At 43.5% G+C, this 17,821-nt stretch overlaps 1 protein-coding gene across 3 annotated transcripts in view; it reads left to right on the forward strand.

Annotated features, from left to right (window-relative positions):
• Positions 1 to 2,933: 2,933 nt before the first annotated feature.
• MAST4 (microtubule associated serine/threonine kinase family member 4) overlaps positions 2,934 to 17,821 on the forward strand; it is a 287,688-nt gene continuing 272,800 nt past the window's right edge. For 2 of the 3 annotated variants that reach the window (XM_085214175.1, XM_085214169.1), the window contains exon 1: positions 2,934 to 3,254. In XM_085214175.1, coding sequence (XP_085070301.1) covers positions 3,048 to 3,254 — 207 coding nt within the window. In that variant the 5' untranslated portion in view covers positions 2,934 to 3,047. The remainder of the gene's footprint in view (positions 3,255 to 17,821) is intronic. The other variant, XM_085214170.1, reaches the window with a different exon arrangement.

The following is a 17,821-nucleotide window of genomic DNA, read 5'->3' on the forward strand; positions in this document are numbered from 1 at the left end:
CTAATTGGCAATAGTGCTGGCAGCCTCCACAGGGAGGGCAAGAACTGAATGAGCATGGAGACCTACTCATCTGAAGAAGGGGTGCTTCCAGGTCAGCTTGATGCACAGGTACTATGCAGAGGAAAAGCAGCGCACTGCTAATGCCGCAGTGCAGCTCCTTTATTCGGAGTGGCCTGCACTTGCCAGAGCTGCCGGTCATCTCTGGGGAATTTCTCAGGTGCTAACCCCACTCTCAAAATGTGTATTTGAAAAATGCTTTTTTTTTTTTGTAGATGTCAACTTTGGTGTAAATATGAAGAATCAGATTGAAAGGAGAGTGTTCTGAGCAGTGTAATAGAGCCTGATGGCACCCTGTCTAGTTATACCTGAAATGCAATGATTTGAAGAGGAGTAATGCCACTGAACTATGTTATAGTTATTTCTATTTTTTTTGCATTTGACCCATTTGAGCTATTCCGTGGCACTACTGTTTGTCCTGCTACTTGTTCTAATGATTTTAATTTCCTCCAGAGTTTCCCCTATTACTTGTTAGGGGATCACTCTTAAAGTCCAGTAACAAAACTGATGTATATCTCCCTACGTCTCTCATGCTGTCTCTTGTATAGATATGACATACTGACCACGTTTCTACACCTCTTGCTTCTTTTTCCTATACTTCCTTTACACCTGGTATTCATGTGCCAAACTTACTAGCCTGTCATTCTTCAATTAAGCTCATGGGTAGGTGTGATGTTCTGGAAGGGAGGGGGAACAGGAGGAAGAGAGCCCTTCCTTGCCTGGAGCGTGGAGCAGGAGGGGCAAGGAGCAGCTGTGGGGCAGGGAGCAGCTGCTGCAGCTGTGAGCGGGAGGCAGCTGCCTGTACTGGGAAGCCGCTGCCTGTACTGGGAGTCCAGAAAGGGAAAACTGAGCAGGATGTCTCCATCAGATGAACTCAGTGCCTAGCAAGAGCTGCTCAGAGCTTACAAAAGCTTGGCCATCTTCCTAAAAACATTGTTGAAATTATCTTCTCATGTCATGCCTCATAGTCAGAGTTTTGCCATTGAAGTACCTCATTTATCAGTGACAGTGAAGTATAAGCAATGCTTTCACCAGGATAGAAAATGTTGTAAAATTCTATATTTACAGCTTTTAGCTTTAGTTCACAATAGCAACTCAAGACAGCTCAGCAGCATTCCCATGTTTAAGGTAATGCCAGCAAAGCATGCGATCTGGCACAGTCTGAAGCCAGGGCAGAACAATACTCTCTTGTCTTTGTAACTCTGGGAGTGATATTACAAATCTTGAGTGCTTCCTTGGATTTCAATTTATGGCATATATTGGAGCAGCGACTACTCTGATATATGCCTTGCTGCCTCCAGATTACAGGGGCTCTTGTGGAAGCTGGTAATGTTTACGCAGAAGCACTTCGACTGGACACTGTTCTCTCCAGTCTTGTCTCATGCAGGAAGAGAAAATGACAAAGATCTGCAGTGTTGCTTTCTGCCATCTGGCAATTTTCTTACACATTTCAAATTCACAGGTAGGAAATTAAGCCCATTATTATCATAAGAATGACAATGAACCGGAGGCCGGAGGACAGGTGGCTTGGAAATGGAGGACCCAGGCATTACAGGAAAGTCCAGCTTTTGTAGGTGTGAGTGATGTACAGAACCTGGAGTACTGGATTAGAACTTCTGCATGTTGATACATATTACGGTTAGGATCAGAGAAGAATTTGTCTGTAATTTGTCTGTAATTAATTCAGCCATTATCGTTATATTTTCTGTGTGTGTTTTGTGCATATAGCTCACGTTCTCCTTCCACTACATAAAAGTGTTGACAAATTTCTGGGTCAGATTCTGTCGCAAGTGATTGATCTAATCTTCTTACCTAACAAATCAGCCTTTGGGAATTTTAAGGACCTGAACAATGACAAGAAACCACAGAAAATTATCAGCATGGTTAGAGCCTGCTATCCCAGTTAAATCTAGTTCTGAGCAAAGGACTAAGATCTGGGGAATTTTATATCATTTTTCCACCCAGTATCCATATAGCCATAATCCATAGAGCCATTATAACATTATTTTTTTTTTTTTCCATTTACCATCTGGGAATTCTGGATAATGGTCAAATAACAAATCTGAAAAAGGGGACAGTAGTTGTCTTCTGTTTCCTACTCTCATTATCTACATACTGTGTTAATTAGAACGCTTCAATAACTACTCTGAGCTCGTGTTTCTGTAAAATGAAGATGATATCTGCTCCATAGCAATGCTTTGGGACTTCATTCATCACCAAAACGCTTAATCTGTTTTTATTCCACAGCTGGATTAGCCCAGGGGACCCTGGGCTGCACAGGCATCAGCAAGCAAGGGGCTGGCGTGTGTACACATATATATGCTATATATGTACATACAATTCTAGTACAGCAGAAGACCCTCTATTATCATTATAGACAACTCAGGTGTCTACGAAAAAGAATATTTTAAAGGAATATTTAAAAACACTAATTGAAAAAATGTCAGGGCAACCGTTGAGGCCCTTAAAGATGAAGGTGTTCTCTAGGGAGGATTTGCAAAAGCTTCCAGGTGCCTACCTCCTATGATCTGCTTTGGTATCACTGCCTTTGAAAGCCGCCCACAAATCCCAATGCCAATATCTGTTTCAAAGTCAAACCCCCAAACGGACCTCGTTCGCTTCAAGACGCCAACGAGATATCTCGCAAGCAGCACCAAGCTGGCGTGAGCTGCAGGCAGCTTCCTTTCCATAGGCGCACATGGAGGAGAAAGCCCTACCGCTGTGCCAACACCTGCTCCTGTCGACAGCCGCAAAGCCCGGCCATCGATCCTCCCCCTCAGCTGCGCACCGCCCGCACCGCCCGACGCTGCCACCCTCGCCCCGCTACCTGCCGGCCGCGCCGCACCGCCCGCACCGCTCCACCCCGCCAGCTGGCTCCTCCCGGCCGGCCCCGCCTCCCGCCGCCTCCCGCCGCCCGGGGAACGCGGCGCGTCTCGGTCCGGCTCGGAGCAGCGCGGCGGGAGCAGTGGGCGCGCTGGGAGTCCCCGGCCATGGCGGAGAAAGTTTCAGTGGCTGCCGAGCGGCCGCGGGCCGCCGGATCCTCTTGCTCCGGCTCCTCCTCCGGCTCCGAAACTCTGTCCGAGGAGGGAGAGCCCGGCGGCGGGGTGGCGGCGGCGGCGGCTCCCGGCGCGGAACGGGCGAGCCGTGGCGGGCGGGCGGACGAGGATGATGCTTCGCTGGAGGAACGAGATGAGGAGGTGCGGGGGTGAGCGGGTCGGCACGGCAAGGCACGGCGTGAAACGGGACGGGGCAGCAGCGAGCCCCGGTGCCACACTCCGCAGCTTCGGCTGCTGCCCCGGCCTCTTCTGGCTCCGGTGCTGCAGCGAGTGGGTTTGCGGCTCTCTGTATATTTTTATTTTTCATTGCATGTATATATATATGCATATATATATACATGGCGGGGGTGTGTGTTGTTAAGGCGATCCTGCTGATGCTAGTGTATCACCTTTGGGTAGCGTCGCTCTAGAGCAAACTCCTCAATGTCAGACGGAAGTGATGGGCAACGCTCCTGAACTACGGTAATCCTCTTAGGAGAGCTAATGACAGCCCGTGGATTATGGCAGAGTTCCGTGAGTGATAGATCCGTACGTGAGCTGTGCCTCTGCTCCTCTCCTCGTCCTGCTGCAACATCGTGTAACACATGTTTGGAAAAAAATTCGCAAACCCAAAAACCTATAGTACAGCAAAATCACCCTTTTGTGTCTGAGACAGTATTTTTATTGTATTTGTGCAGTGTGTACTCCTTAAAAGTATTTCTTTCCACGTCCTCAGAATACGCATGCTGTTCTGCTTGGCTGCTGCTTCCCATTGCCCTTATTGACCACCCCATGCCCACCTCAGTGCAGGGTAGAGTTTCCTCTCACTGTGGACAACTTCTAAGTTTCCTTTTTGGTGATATTTCTTTATTCAGTGCCTTCAAAAGGTTGTGCAAAAGCTTTTTCAGAGACCCTGGTATCCTTAGAAGGGTGCCTGCAAGCCACAGGCTGAAGTTATTAGTAGCTTGTTTGGCTGTGGTTGCTGGGAATTCTCTCTCCACAGTAACGAGTTGTTGATGGAGCTCCTATTCCTTACTGCACCCACTGGTGCCACCTCTGTTCAGTTAGTACAGCTGTACAGCAGTGTGGTGATGTGGATCTGAATAAAAATGTCTTTATTCCCTCCTTTTCCTTCAGATATACAAACTTCAATCAGCTTCCAGCCATAAAGGGTAGAGTGGATTTATGGCACAGAGCATTATTCATGGTCATAGTGGTAGAAGAAAATGTGAGGGTATATAAACTTTGTTATTACCATTTTTTTTTTTTTTCCATAGAGCTGTGAACTTGCTTTATTCCTCAGACAGCAGAAGCTCTGTGGCTGATGTTGGGATGCTGCTCACTGTTAGGTAACTAATACGCCCATCTTCTCAGTCAGTCTTGCACACACACGGGAGGTTGTGCTCACCGCAGTGTGGTGTTGGCTGGTTGGGCGTTTGGCTGGTGGGTGTGCACAACACTGTGTGGAACACACAAAGGCTGCCTGTTTGGTTAGCAGTTGCTGGCAGGCTGGTTAACTTCTGGGCAGAACTGGTCATTTCTCTGTGTGCTTTGGAGATGAGATACAGGCACCTTTTGAGCTGAAAGTACAGGGATGATAAGAAAGAAGTCAACGCCGAACTCATTGGAATTGGCAAGTTCTGTGTGGTCAATCAGATGCCTCATCTGCAGTTCATGATACTGGAAGAGACCAACATAAACTCATTTTAATGTAGTGGGGAAAGGTTGTTTGGAATATACAACTTTATTTCTCTCTTTCTATTCCCCCCTTCTGGTTTGCTTCATTATCTGATAAACTTGTTTTTGTTTGCTTTTTTGTGCTTTGGTTTTACTGATCCTTCCATTTTGGGGTAATAAGTGCTTGCAGCTGAATGCCCGCCTGCTTGCAGAGCCACCTGACAGATCAGTATGTGTAATCATAATTTTTTTATGTGTGTAAAGGACACCAAAATGCATTAGAGTGCAGAAATGAACCAGTGTGTACTGATTTAAAGCTGAGATACCATCAGTGTTACCTGTGCACTGAAACCTATGAGGGTAGTAGTGAAAGACAGGAATAAGATCTGAGATGAGCAATGCAGGTGGTTTCAGCCTTTGTGTGCTGCTTGTCAAAAGCTGAGTGTTGAGAGTTCTTGAAGATCCCATTTTCACATAGACATCTCACTAATTACCCACCAGAGAATGACAATGTGAGTGTCCTGTCCAGTGCTCTGTCTTCTGAGTACTTTTGGTATCATGGAGCTTCAACACTTGGTCCTGCTGTCCCAGGCTTCATTTCTCCTCTTGCCCTGTCCTTGCTGCTGCTGACAGCTTAGCAGAAGTCTCTTGTTGCTGCTGCGCAGTGTCCTTTGGACAGCAGTGAAACCAAGTGTCCCACTACTTCTTTTGCTGCTGCTTCAGCCGTCAGTATATTCTTTAGAACCACAGTGTATAGATTTAGTTTGAAAATAATTTTAAAGCGAGTAATCAGAAAATGTATACATTTTCCCCATACATTTCATGTGCTGTTCCAGTAGAATTGTTTATTCCCTGTGGCACTGTATAATAATACACTTGACAACTCTGTCCTTACCTCCTCCTAGATCTTTTCTTTAGACTAAACAACTCCAGTGCCTTTAATCTTTCCCTATTGCATGTGTTTTCAGATATCTGATCATTCTCACTTCTGTCTTGTGGACTTCTTCCAGCTCGTCACATCCATCTAGAAGCGTAACATCAAAAAACAGGATACCAGTGCTCTTATGTTAGGTCTTGCCAGGGCTGATTAGAACGGGAGGATTACTTCAGATTTCTCTCCAGAGGTGTTACTGTTTATATAGCCCAGGCTGCTCTTGCAGTTTGTGATATATGATTTTTATATTCTTACCTGAAGAATGATGTGAATATTTGGTTTTAGCTCAGTGAAAGAAACTCATTGCTTTCATTTAGAGAAGGACTTGTCTTCTGTGTCCTGAAATTCACATCTGAAAGAGTTGACCCTGAGAGGGAAATGGGGCAGGGAGTGTTAGGGTCGGAAGAGAAGGTACATCACTTTTTTTTCTATACTTACTTCATCCATAAACTTGGCTTTAAGAGGAGAAGAGGAGAAAGAAAAAAAAAAAAAAAAAAGAGAACCAAAGAAAAGCAGTCTTTCCTCTCATTTCATGTATGCAGCAGCAAATAGTAGGTTACAAGATTATGACCACTAGTTAGGAAGGCGTTTTTGGTATCTTCCTGTGAGATTTTGGAGACATGAAAAGGAAACCCAGCTTTAATCTTGTGGGAAGACGTTGTTTCTGGAGTCTCAATGCATTACAATGCTGCGGATAGCAAATGCATGAAATTCACATAAATTTGAGCAAATTATTTGCCTGTGCTCTTGGGATGTGATTAACTGTGCTGATGGAAGGTGGTAAGATTGGGTGAAGAATTCATATGACATCTCTATGTAATGTCTGTCTGCTTTACCAGACCACACCAGACTGGAATTGTGTGGAAAGGAATAAATTGCAAAGTGCCGCAGGGTTTTCCTGTCTTCCTTTCTGCTGCTGCACTGCTATCTGTACACTAGTCTTCCTTCTGGCATAAAAAGAGCTTGTGAACAGGAAGCTTGTTTTATGAGGCTTATTGAAGCAAACGGTGCCAAATGTCATTTTGACTGTATTAGTTTCTTTCATTCAGAATGTTTTGTAGTCATTCAGTCAAGCATGGGATGTGTTCTTTGTAGATGGTAGATTCCAAATCTTGTTTTGTTGGGCAGGTGAGAGCTCACTTGGGTTAATAAGATTTCTTATTCAGCATTTATTATTCAGCAAGGTGAAGGCAAGCTTGCCTACTTCAGTAATGTAAAGGATCTGAAGTTTAAATTGTTTCAGAGTTGTCCCTTCTCCCTTTCTGTCAGTTGATCTACTTAAAGAGCGTGTTTTTCTGCAAATCTTATCACAGTGGCTAGGAATATACTTTGCTTACCATTGCAAAATAGCAACCTGGGAGGATCAGTGGTTTTTCAGAGGTAATTATATTTTGTCATATTTCAGACTGTGACAACAATATGCTGTAGTTCCAAAGCTTCTGAACTGCCCAGCATCTTCTGAATTACCATACTGACTCCTCTTTTTTCATTATTTTAGGTATTGTAGATACTTCCCCCATAAAAATAGGGAGAATATTTTGTTCTCAATTTATTCTTGCTCTGTAAATTAAATCTTTTATAAATTAAAGTGATTGTCAGAGTTGATAATAGTAGGTCCTACATTGAAAATGAGCAACATGAAAAGACATAATTTCTGATGAAAAATGTCCACTGGCTTTCGATGAGGATTATTATTTGTTTTCCCCCCATTATCTAGTTGATGTATATCATGTATTAAAAAAATCTTTTGCTGTGTAGAAAGAGAAGTGCAAGAGCTGTATCTGTTGCTTGTACTGAAACACCTGCATCTGCCTTCTTGTTCATAGTCCAATCTGTTGGGGGTTTCAGGAAGTGTATGGTGCGAATTTGTTACTGGGAAGCTAAGCTTTTGCGTGAAAGTATTTGTAGCAAGGTGGCAGGGGTGGTGAAGAGAGTGTTGCTCTGAAAGCCGCTCTTTCACACATTTGTCCTTAAGCATATGTCTGCTAGAAAGCTACAGTACCTCCTGCATCACAGATTGTCTGCCAGATCTTCACCCCAGCAAAACTGTAACTGAGGGGGGATGGGGGATGAGGGAGAGGGGAGTAGAGGAAATAAAATGTATTAAGATAAAGTATGTGATGAATGATGGTAATGCTTACATGTGCATCCATATGTAGTGGAGATGGTTGCACTTCTGTCACTGTGACCCAGCTGGTAGTAATGTTTTTGTTGTGCTTGCCCTGCCAAAGTGCTAACATTGGAACATGCTTTTAACAGTGTGAGAGATATCACGGGACTTTTTTTTTTTTTCTTCCCCCAATTGTTTCAGACTTTATTGTCTCTGACAATGATGAATCATTCCCTGTTGAAGTACACTCTGAATGCTGCAGCTACCTAGGGATGAACTGCCTAATTGCAAGAGTGTGATCTTTAGATCGCACTAGAGAACAGTAATGCAGTCATAAAATGTATATTTCTCTGTGTAAGTGTGATTGCAGTGGGATTAACTAAACACTCATCTAGCCGAGTGGAGACTGCAAACTGTTTTTGTCATGTGAGCCGGAGGAACAACATTGCCTTTGTTTTTATATATGTTTGTGATAACTTACATTCAAAGTTAAATACTACCCTGTAGTCTATAGGTCTGTCTCAGTGGTCATTTAAACCACTTTATTTCATTTGTTTCTAATACAAAGAATGTATGTTTATTTCCTGTGAAAAGTTTGAAGTAAAATTATAAGGCTTGCATGCTGATGTAGTATGTTGACCTTGGCTGGATACCATGTGTCTGCCAGGCTGCTGTCACACTCCCCTTCCTAGGAACGATGAGAGGAGAAAATACGGAGAGAAAAAGGCTCATAGATGGGGTTAGGATGGGGAGATCACTCAGCGATTACCGTCACAGGCAAAAGAGACTCAGGATAAGGGAGACTGATGCAATCGGTTGCCTGTTGCTAACAGACTAGAGCAGTGAGAATTAAAGAATGCCTTCTTCCCATCTGCCTCTTTTATCTCCTCCACCTGAGCAGCACAGGGGAACAGGGACTGAGGCTGCGGTGAGCCCATAACACTTCCAGTCTGCTGCTCCCCATGGCCACTGTGCCCTGCACCACATGGGTCCGTCTCGCGGGATGCCGTTCTGCCCCCAGCTGATGCTGTGTGGGTTCCCCCCCAGCAGCAGCTCTCCAGGCACTGCTCCACATGGCTCCGTACCATCGGACCCACCCTCAGGAGCTGCTCTGGCACTGTCCCACGGGCGGCATTTGCCCCAGCCTTCCTGCCCCACCGCGGGCTGCTCCTGTGGGGCATCCGTGGGCTGTGCCTCCTCTGGTCCTCAGCCACTGCTGCACAGTGGGCTCCTCTATGGCTGCACAGGAGATCTGCTCCGTGTGGTGCCCGTGAGGTGTAGGGGGACGGCCTGTTTCTCCTTGGGTCTCTCTGGGCTGCAGGGAGCTGCTGCTCCGTGTCCGGAGCACCTCCTGGTACTGACCTCGATGCCTGTAGAGCTGCTTCTCTCACACTTCTCACTCTCTCTCCCAAGCTGCTGTGGCACAGCATATTTCCTCTTTCTTAAGTCTGCTCTCTCAGAGCACACCCAGCACTGCTCATGACTCAACTCGGCCAGGTCAGCCCTGCAACTTCCCCAGCAGCAGACCATTTCCATGTAAACCCAATACAGATGTATCCCAGAAACACACTGGGAAAAGAGGTGACTCACGAATGTGGGCTTTATCTAACACTGTGGTGTTGTGTTACCTGTGGTGTTGCCTGAGATTCTGGATTATTTGTATGATAGTAGTAATATTTGCAGCTCTTTGGAGATTGTTTTCAAGACATTTGGTGGGCACAAATAAATAATCCTATAACTACAGTATCTCTCTTCTCACTTAGACCAAGTGGGAGCTGAAGAAGCAGATTCAGGCACTGAGTTGCTTATCTGTTTTCATGTGCCAAAGAGAGGTGAGCACTTGAAAATCTCCTATGGAGATATAAGGAGGAGGTGATAATTCCTGTCTTCAGAACAGAATTTGAATGCATTCCTAAAAATGGTCGAGTGGGCTTTTTGTACGCATTAAATTTTACAAGGAAGAAGAAATAATCGTGAAGCTGGTCTTCAGGACCCCATTTCTACATGTTCAACTGAAATCAAATGCAGAGGAACGTAATGAGGAGATCTTTTCCTCGGTGTATGAAGGAGGACTTAGGTCCCGTGTCATTTGTTGCCTTTGCTTTGATGTCACTTTGGCTTAATGTAAGCTACATTGAACTGTTTGTAAAGAAACATGAGAGCATGGTGCTTCACTTGTACTATGAGGAAGCTCCATGTGATGGGGCTGCACTACTGGCAGTCACGGTTTGTGTGAAGTTGTATTTACACAGAGAGCTGAAAGAGTCCTTAGTCTTGAGACGTGAAGTATGAGGACTGTCAAGTGCAGTGTAAATGAGAAGGTACTTGAGCTAGCAAGCTGAGCAGTTAGACAGACTTCTAGTGTGAGAATCTATGTAACGAGATCCCTTTCCGCTTGGTTTTGTTGCATGTTATGCTCCTTCCCTTCTGCTCTCCAAAGCATAGGTGCGCCTCAAACATTACCATGCTCAAGAATTTACAGTGGTTTATCAATTTACATGGTTTATTGTCTTGCTATTTGAGTTACGCTATGTTGGCAAACATTAAACAACAAGATGCTTCTATGCAAAGCATGCGAAGTAGGTATTTATCCTTATTTTAGAGACAAGAATCTGAAATGCAGAGTTCAGTGACTCATGAAAAGGGGTGTATGAGAAAGCTAGGAATGCGAACAAAGTTTTCTATTAAAGTTTCCTTAGCCAAAATTGCCCTGACATGAGGCAGTTTTTGTATACTTAGTATAGTGAAGCAGATGCTGGTTAAGAATTTGGGAAGCAGGTTCTGTCTGTCTTCTGTCTGCCCATTCACCCCTCAAATCCCGTACTGGGAAATTGCTTGTTCAGTCTCTGCGGAGCCCCTTTAAAAATTCCAATATGGGCTTCAGATAATCTACAATACCAACTTTTGTTGTCTCCTCATTCATCCTTAAGGTTTGTCTTCAGTATTTTAGTTCTTTCAGCTGTGGAGTGTAAAGTTCTTTTAAACAGGATTTTCATAATTGAGTGTTATTGAGGCTTTAAGATGTATAACTGATGAGAGACTCATCATTATGAAATGTTGATAGCTCTGTATGAAATAATAGAGAGGAAAAGAGGTGCAGATACTTAAGGGCAAGCTACATGAGAAGATGAAAGTAAGTGTAAGAGAGTGGTGGTAAATTCTAGCCTATTATCAAGCCAGAGACTTGTCTTCACTTTTATTTTGCAGATCTGAGTAGTTTTACTGATCCTTTTCTAGCTGAGAGGGATGCTGTGATCACACTTCTGGATGAAGAGCTGTCTCGCTGTAGCCAGGAAGCAGTGGGATGAACATCTCGCCCTCCTGTACAAGTGTAACAAAGCTGATGAGTTTGGTTTACCCAGAGGCAAACTGCAGTTATGTCAGGAGTTAAAGTTTTAAGTGTTCTGTTGTATAAATAGTCTGGTAGCCCTTGCCACAGCCTTTCTTTATCGAGTGCCTCTAGGTTTTGAGTGGGAACCAGGGATTAACGCAAAAAAATTTTTTTTTTTTTTCCCCCTTTACTGACCTGTGGTCTTGAACTGATAAAGGAGATTTATTCACTTATTTTTGCTAACTATAAAAAGCTCTCCCAAAATGATTGCATGTTAAATGTGGATGACAATAAATAATAGTATGGCTACCTATATAACAAAGCAAGAGATGAATTCCCTGTTGCCTGGCAAAGAATCTTGTGTGTTAGAGGCCTTTTGCAGTATTGCGTTTTACTCTGGTGTGTATCTCAATATATTCTTTTTATTTTTTTAACTTTCTTTTTTCTTTTAATTCCCAGAAGGTAGTGTTTGTAAGCCAAGTGACAAACTTACTTTGTGAGGCCATACTGCCATGCTTGATGGACTGCATAATTAATTGCACCTGGATTACTAATAATCCTGTTGTTTTTAATAGTCTGGCAACCCTGAGAAAGAGAGCTGTGGGTGAATGGAGAAGATGAACTACTGCACTGAATTGCTAATTTGATTTTCATTGTTACCTCAGGAAACTTTTACTAGAATGTGGTAATGCTGTACGTACAGTGCAGAGGGTGCTTTTATTGTAAGGTTGTTATTCAGACCATATAACAGAAATGTCTCGGATCCCTTCCATGCAGTGTTTCAGGTTTTGTGCATGACGGGGAAGGGCAGGAGGTAATGTACCAGAGGCATGGTGTTCTGAGCTAGCTAATAGGGTAGACTGTTTACAGAAAGTCACGGGAAAGCCTGTAGCTCAACTGAGTCTTTATGGTTTTGATAAGTACATAGGCTAGTGTAAACCTTCAGGAGGTGTTTTAATGCATTATCTGTGGTTCCTTCCTTTGTTCAAACAGTGTTTGTTGTGTTTGTGGAGCAGTGGTGATAACATTACACCATTTATGGGCCTGTTCTACAATTAAAGCTGCTGTTGATTTCCTGCAGTAAGCAAGGTATTGTTTTGAATATGCTACTCAGTCCATGTTCTTATAAAACATATGTCTAAAGTACACACTGGGCAGTGAGGTTGGGAACTTGAGTACATCATTTTTTGACTTGGTCAGTGCAGGAGAGTGACAGTCATTGATGCGATAGTTCTCGAGTCTGTTGAACCATAGGCTATGAAGTGAGATTACAGCTTGGGCTTGGAGTTGCGCTGAATTCTTCTGAGAGAACAGGTGAACATATGTATTCAAACAAAGCCTGTATTTAGCTAGCTGTTAGATATCTGCTTTTCTGAGGAAGATGACACTGGGTTGCAGAAAATCTGTAGTGGTTTACAGTGCTATCACTCTCTGCTTAGCATTACCTTCCTGTCTGGCAACTCTTTTTGCAGTCTCCCCTCATTTGCTTCTATCCCAACTCAAATGCATTGTTTTAAGTTCCCATCATGATAATAATGGCTGGAATTGAAGCAACTGAAACTAAGGGTTTCGCAAAAAGCTCTAGTCATGCAGTTAAAGTAGAAGAGCTACAGGTAGGGTAATGCTGTGACACTTGACAAACAAAAGGAGAAAAGAGGTTCAGTTAAGGTATAATGACATAAGCCAGAGGAAAACCTCCATAGTTTTCAGTAAATCTTATGCTTCAAAACATGTAGCTATTAGCATTATGGGGGACATTAAACACAAACTGACTGCATGTTAAAAATATAAAAACTAAAATCCACACCAGCAGGCACTTCAGGTGTAAACTTGTTTGAGGGTGAGGAGAAAGACTGCATCTGAACTTTGGTATGTCAGTAAACGCTTGAACATTTGTGAAGTGCAAGTGCCATCTTAGCTCACCTGCATGCTGCTCAAGGGAGCAGCTGTGCCAGGATCTAGGTCGATGTACCTTGAACACAGCAGAGGAATGGCCTTGTGTTTGCTCTTGTGATCTGCAAGCAAGCAGAGACAAGCTTTATTGCTTTAAGAGCTAAAGTTCGTTAATTCCAGGTCTCCTTTTCCAATGTGTCACTCATTAGGTAGTGTTTTGTTGACATGGGAATTATATTAAGAAAAAGTAAATTGCACAAACTGCAGATGGTGAATGTAGATACATTAACTCACAGATCCATCACTGGAAAACAAAGTTGGAATGAGCAAACTGAATATTGGGCTCTAATTAGGGCCAAGTCAGGAATGTTTTTCAATGTATGTTAGATTCTTACCTGTAGCTAGCTCCATTTACCGAAACCTTGCATGCAGTTTGCATTTCTTTTAAAAACAGTTGCTTTGTTACAAACAAAAAACTTTAATGCAGTTGTTCTCCCAATGATTACATTAATGCCTTTCCTTTAATTTTTTCCATGTGGGAGGTTAATGGATTATGTTGCAGAGAAGTTATCTAATGCTAAAATTTCTTGTGTGCAGCTTCTGGGAAATGGATGCTGTGGTTGTCTGGAGATGAGTCTTACATGAGGAAGGATGTAAGGAAATCCTCTTCCTACAAAACAAGCGGGACAGGCGACAGTCTGTCCCTTGGAAACAAGTAGCACTATGTGTGGGGGGTGGATTAGCAGAATGAAAGAACTGGAGCTAGGGACTGCATTTGCTATGTATGTGTTTTGGGGGTACTACCTCCAGGCTAGCTTTCATGTGATACCAGTGGGCTGATGTTCTGGCATGCTGCAAGTTGTACAGGAATTGGGTATGCTTTGGGACTTGCCAGCTGGCAAGTGGGAGCCTCACTGACTTGTTTGGAGCACTTGTGGGTGTGGTGTGGTGTTTTTCATTAGTTGTTAATCTCTGTCTTCATTGATTATAGTTGAGATAATATGCTTTCATGAGAGAATTAACAGGTGGTTGGTGTGTTAATCCTTTCTGTTTAGATTTGAGTTTGACAATCCACCTTTCAAATGCCTTGCCTGTTGAAGGCTGTGATTTTTGTCTGCCTAGATTTTTAACAGGAACGTTCTTCCTACACGCAGTAACTCCTTGGCAGCTTCTTCCTATGTTAAGGCATAGTTATTTCTAAACAGATTTGCCTATCTCCTAGGAGACAAAGCAATACCATTGCATATGATATTAATCCTTAAAGATGTTATATATGCATGTAAGTAAACGTGGAAAAATTACATCGTTTGCCTTACCCTTGAAGAGATGTGGATAAGAAGAATGGCTTGACCTGGTTTTAATCTCTGGTACTGCCAACAGAAGCCTACTGCAGAGTGCTTTGGTGATTGTGCAGTGTTTGTAGTTGTTCAGATAGCATCCAAATAAAGACAGTTAAGCTGCTTAAATAAACTTGTGGGCAAAATATATTCTCCTAGTAATAGATATTTGTTTACTGTAAATATAAAGCTAGAGTGCAGGCTTTAAGGACTGAAACCGCTGCAGCTTTAGTGCATCTGTGTGGGACGTAACTCACTGTATAGGGGGTTAATGTCATTTGTAAATCACAAGCCTTCAGAAGAAGCTTCTTGAATTTGTTCTTGATATGATGGAGCATATATTGACATAAGGTATATGCAGTATGCATACTGTTCTTACTGAGTTTCATATTAGAATGGTTCTAAGAATAGAATCACATCAAATAAATGGCCTGGGTTGAGAAGGAGCTTGAAGATCATCTAGTTCCAACTCCCATGCTGTGAGCAGGGTCACCAACCACTAAACCACAGAACCACTAAGCCCAGAACCACATCCAGCCTGGCCTTATATGCCTCCAGGAATGGGGCATCCACAGCCTCCTTGGGCAACCTGTTCCAGTGTGACACCATTCTCTGAGTGAAAAACTTCCTCCTAATATCTAACCTAAACCTCCCCTGTCTCAGTTTAAAACCATTCCCCTTTGTCCTGCACTATCCACACTCATGGACATTTGTACCCCTTCCTGTCTATATGTGTCCTTCAAATATTGGAAGGTCACAGATTTGTATAGTTACAGACGATACAAAATATATATATAAAGATCTAAATTATGTAACTGAAACTGGGAAGAAGTCAACCCTGAATATGTTTTCCTACAGACATAGCACTTACCAGAAGTAACTGTATTTGTATATGTAAAGGTGATGTGGCAGAGCACTTTCTGAAACCACCAAGAGACTTCCTGTACATGCTGAGCACTTCAGTGCTGTGATGAGGTACTTGGAGTTGTACTACAATACAGCTAAGCACAGAGGTAAACACAGGTCTGAATATAAAATCTGCTCAATCAAAATTACCATTCTGTTGTACTGTATTGTACTCCTCATGCAGTACTCAAGTGCTCTTATGCACTCCTGATTATCCATCTAAGTGCTTTTGGGTGGAAGTACAGACATGAAGTATAAGCTTATGTAAATGTCATAAAGCAAAAAAAAAAAAACAAACAACATACTGAGCATTTGTACCAGCTAAGTCAAATCTTCCTTGCTGACTCTTGCATGTGATTATGTACAGCCACAGTGCTGATGTTTTTAAGGCTCTGTTGAATCTGGCTGAAGTTGCCAAAAGAAATCAAGTTCTGTTTTTATTCCTTGCTTCTCTGCTACTATGCTGTCTTGTGCCTTTAATGACTATCGCTTGGTTTTACAGAATTTGATCTCAGTGGCTACAGATCAAGTTTGCTGAGAGCAATTATAAACAAAAAACTAGCTAGCCTTGCAAAATCATGGGCTGTGTTTCTTCCCCTAGTCTCTAAAGCTGAAAGCCAGGTCAGTTACTCATGAATGCCTGTGAAAATTCATCCTTTGGTATGGTCTGGTAAGTGCATTTTGTTCTCAGTGAAGTCTTCAAATGTTTTTATTAACCTTCAGTAAGTGCAGCAGCATTGGCTGCAGGTGCCCACATGGTGGCGTGGGAGCTGCAGAGCCTCTGTGAGCAGAGACCAGGGCCACCCCATGCAAGACGTAGCTGGTTCCAGCAGACCCAGTGCAGGGACAGTTGAGCTCATCAGCCAAGCTGGTGGTCTCTCTAGGAAAACATGTCAAAGAAAGGATAAAAATGCAGTGTACTGGGGAAGTGAGAAGAGTAGTCCTGCAGACAGTGAGAAGAGAAGGTGCTCTGTGTGCTGAGCAGAGGTTCCTCTGTAGCCTGTGGAGACGCCTGTGGTGGAGCACGTTTTTCTACGATTGTGGGCCTTGGGAAGGGCCCATGCTGGGGAAAATTGTGAGGATGAAGGAGCAGCAGAGATGAGATGTTCTGAACTGACAACCCCCCTCTCTTCCCCTTGCTCTGTTTAGGGACCTTATAGATCCACCCGCCATCATGGGCAGAGTACGCCATACTACTTCTTTGCTTAGTATTTTTAGATAGTCACTGAAGTTATGTGCAAATTTTATTTCTAGCTTCTTTTTTTTCCTGAAGTCCTAGGGATGTTGTGGTGGTGAATGGGGGTAAGTCCAGCTAATGACAAGTCACGAGCAGTGTTCTCCAGGGGTCGGTTTTGGGGCCAGTCCTATTTAATATCTTTATTAATAATCTGGTTGAGGGGATTGAGTGCACCCTCAGTAAGTTTGCAGATGACACAAGGTTGGGAAGGAGTGCTGATCAGCCTGGGGGTAGGAAGGTTTCACAGAGGGATCTGGACAGGCTGGATTGCTGGGTCAGGTTAGTGGGATGAAATTCAACAAGACCAAGTGCTGGGTCCTGCACTCTGACTATAACAATGCTACAGGCTTGGAGCAGAGTGACTAGATGACATTATAGAAGAAACAGACCTGGAAGTGTTGGTCAGTGCTGAGCTAAACATGAGCCAGCAGTGTGCCCAGGTGACCAAGAAGGCCAATGGCATCCTGGCTCATAACAGAAATAGTGTTGCCAGAAGGAGCAGGGAAGTGATTATCTCACCATACTCAGCTCCGGTGAGTCCAGACCTCGAGTAATGTGTTCAGTTTTGGGCCCCTCACTACACAAAAGACATTGAGGCCCTGGAGCATGCCCAGAGAAGAGGAAAGAAGTTGGTGAGGTGTCTAGAGCACAAGTCTTATGAGGAGCTGCTGAGAAAACTGGAATTGTTCAGTCTGGAGGAGTCTCAGGGGAGACCTTACTGCTCTCTAACAACCTGAAAGGAAGTTGTGATGAGGTAGGGATTGGTATCTTCTCCCACATAACCAGTGACGGGACAAGGGACACAACTCAGGTTGTGTCAGGGGAGGTTCAGATTGGGTATTAGGAAAAAATTCATCTCTGAAAGAGTGGTCAGGCACTGGAATGTGCTGCCTGGGGAGGTGGTTGAGGGTGTCCCTGAAGGTATTCAAGAAGTGTTTAGATGTAGTTCTAAGGGACATGGATTAGTGGTTAAATATTGGTGGATGGTTGAAATAGATGGTCTTGCAGATTTTTTCCAAACTTGATAGTTCTATGTTTCTAAGTAGGTACTGGTACTGCCGAGGTCTGTAGGAGTGACCATAAGAGATGTGGAAGTGTAGAATTTTTACAGTTGCCCCTGTAGAGCTGCAGTGTGTGTTCATCTGTCACTTGTCATTTTGTAAGGAGCAGCAGTGATTGTTTGTACACTGAAAATAAACAGTAACACCAGTAGGATTTTGTAATGTAGAATAACATTTCAAGAAATCCAAAGTGGATTTACTTCTTGGAAGTGAAGGCTATTTGATTTTATTCAGATAGAAGGT

Source organism: Meleagris gallopavo, chromosome Z, assembly GCF_905368555.1.
Source record: "Meleagris gallopavo chromosome Z, MGAL_WU_HG_1.1, whole genome shotgun sequence".
Taxonomy (NCBI): domain Eukaryota; kingdom Metazoa; phylum Chordata; class Aves; order Galliformes; family Phasianidae; genus Meleagris; species Meleagris gallopavo.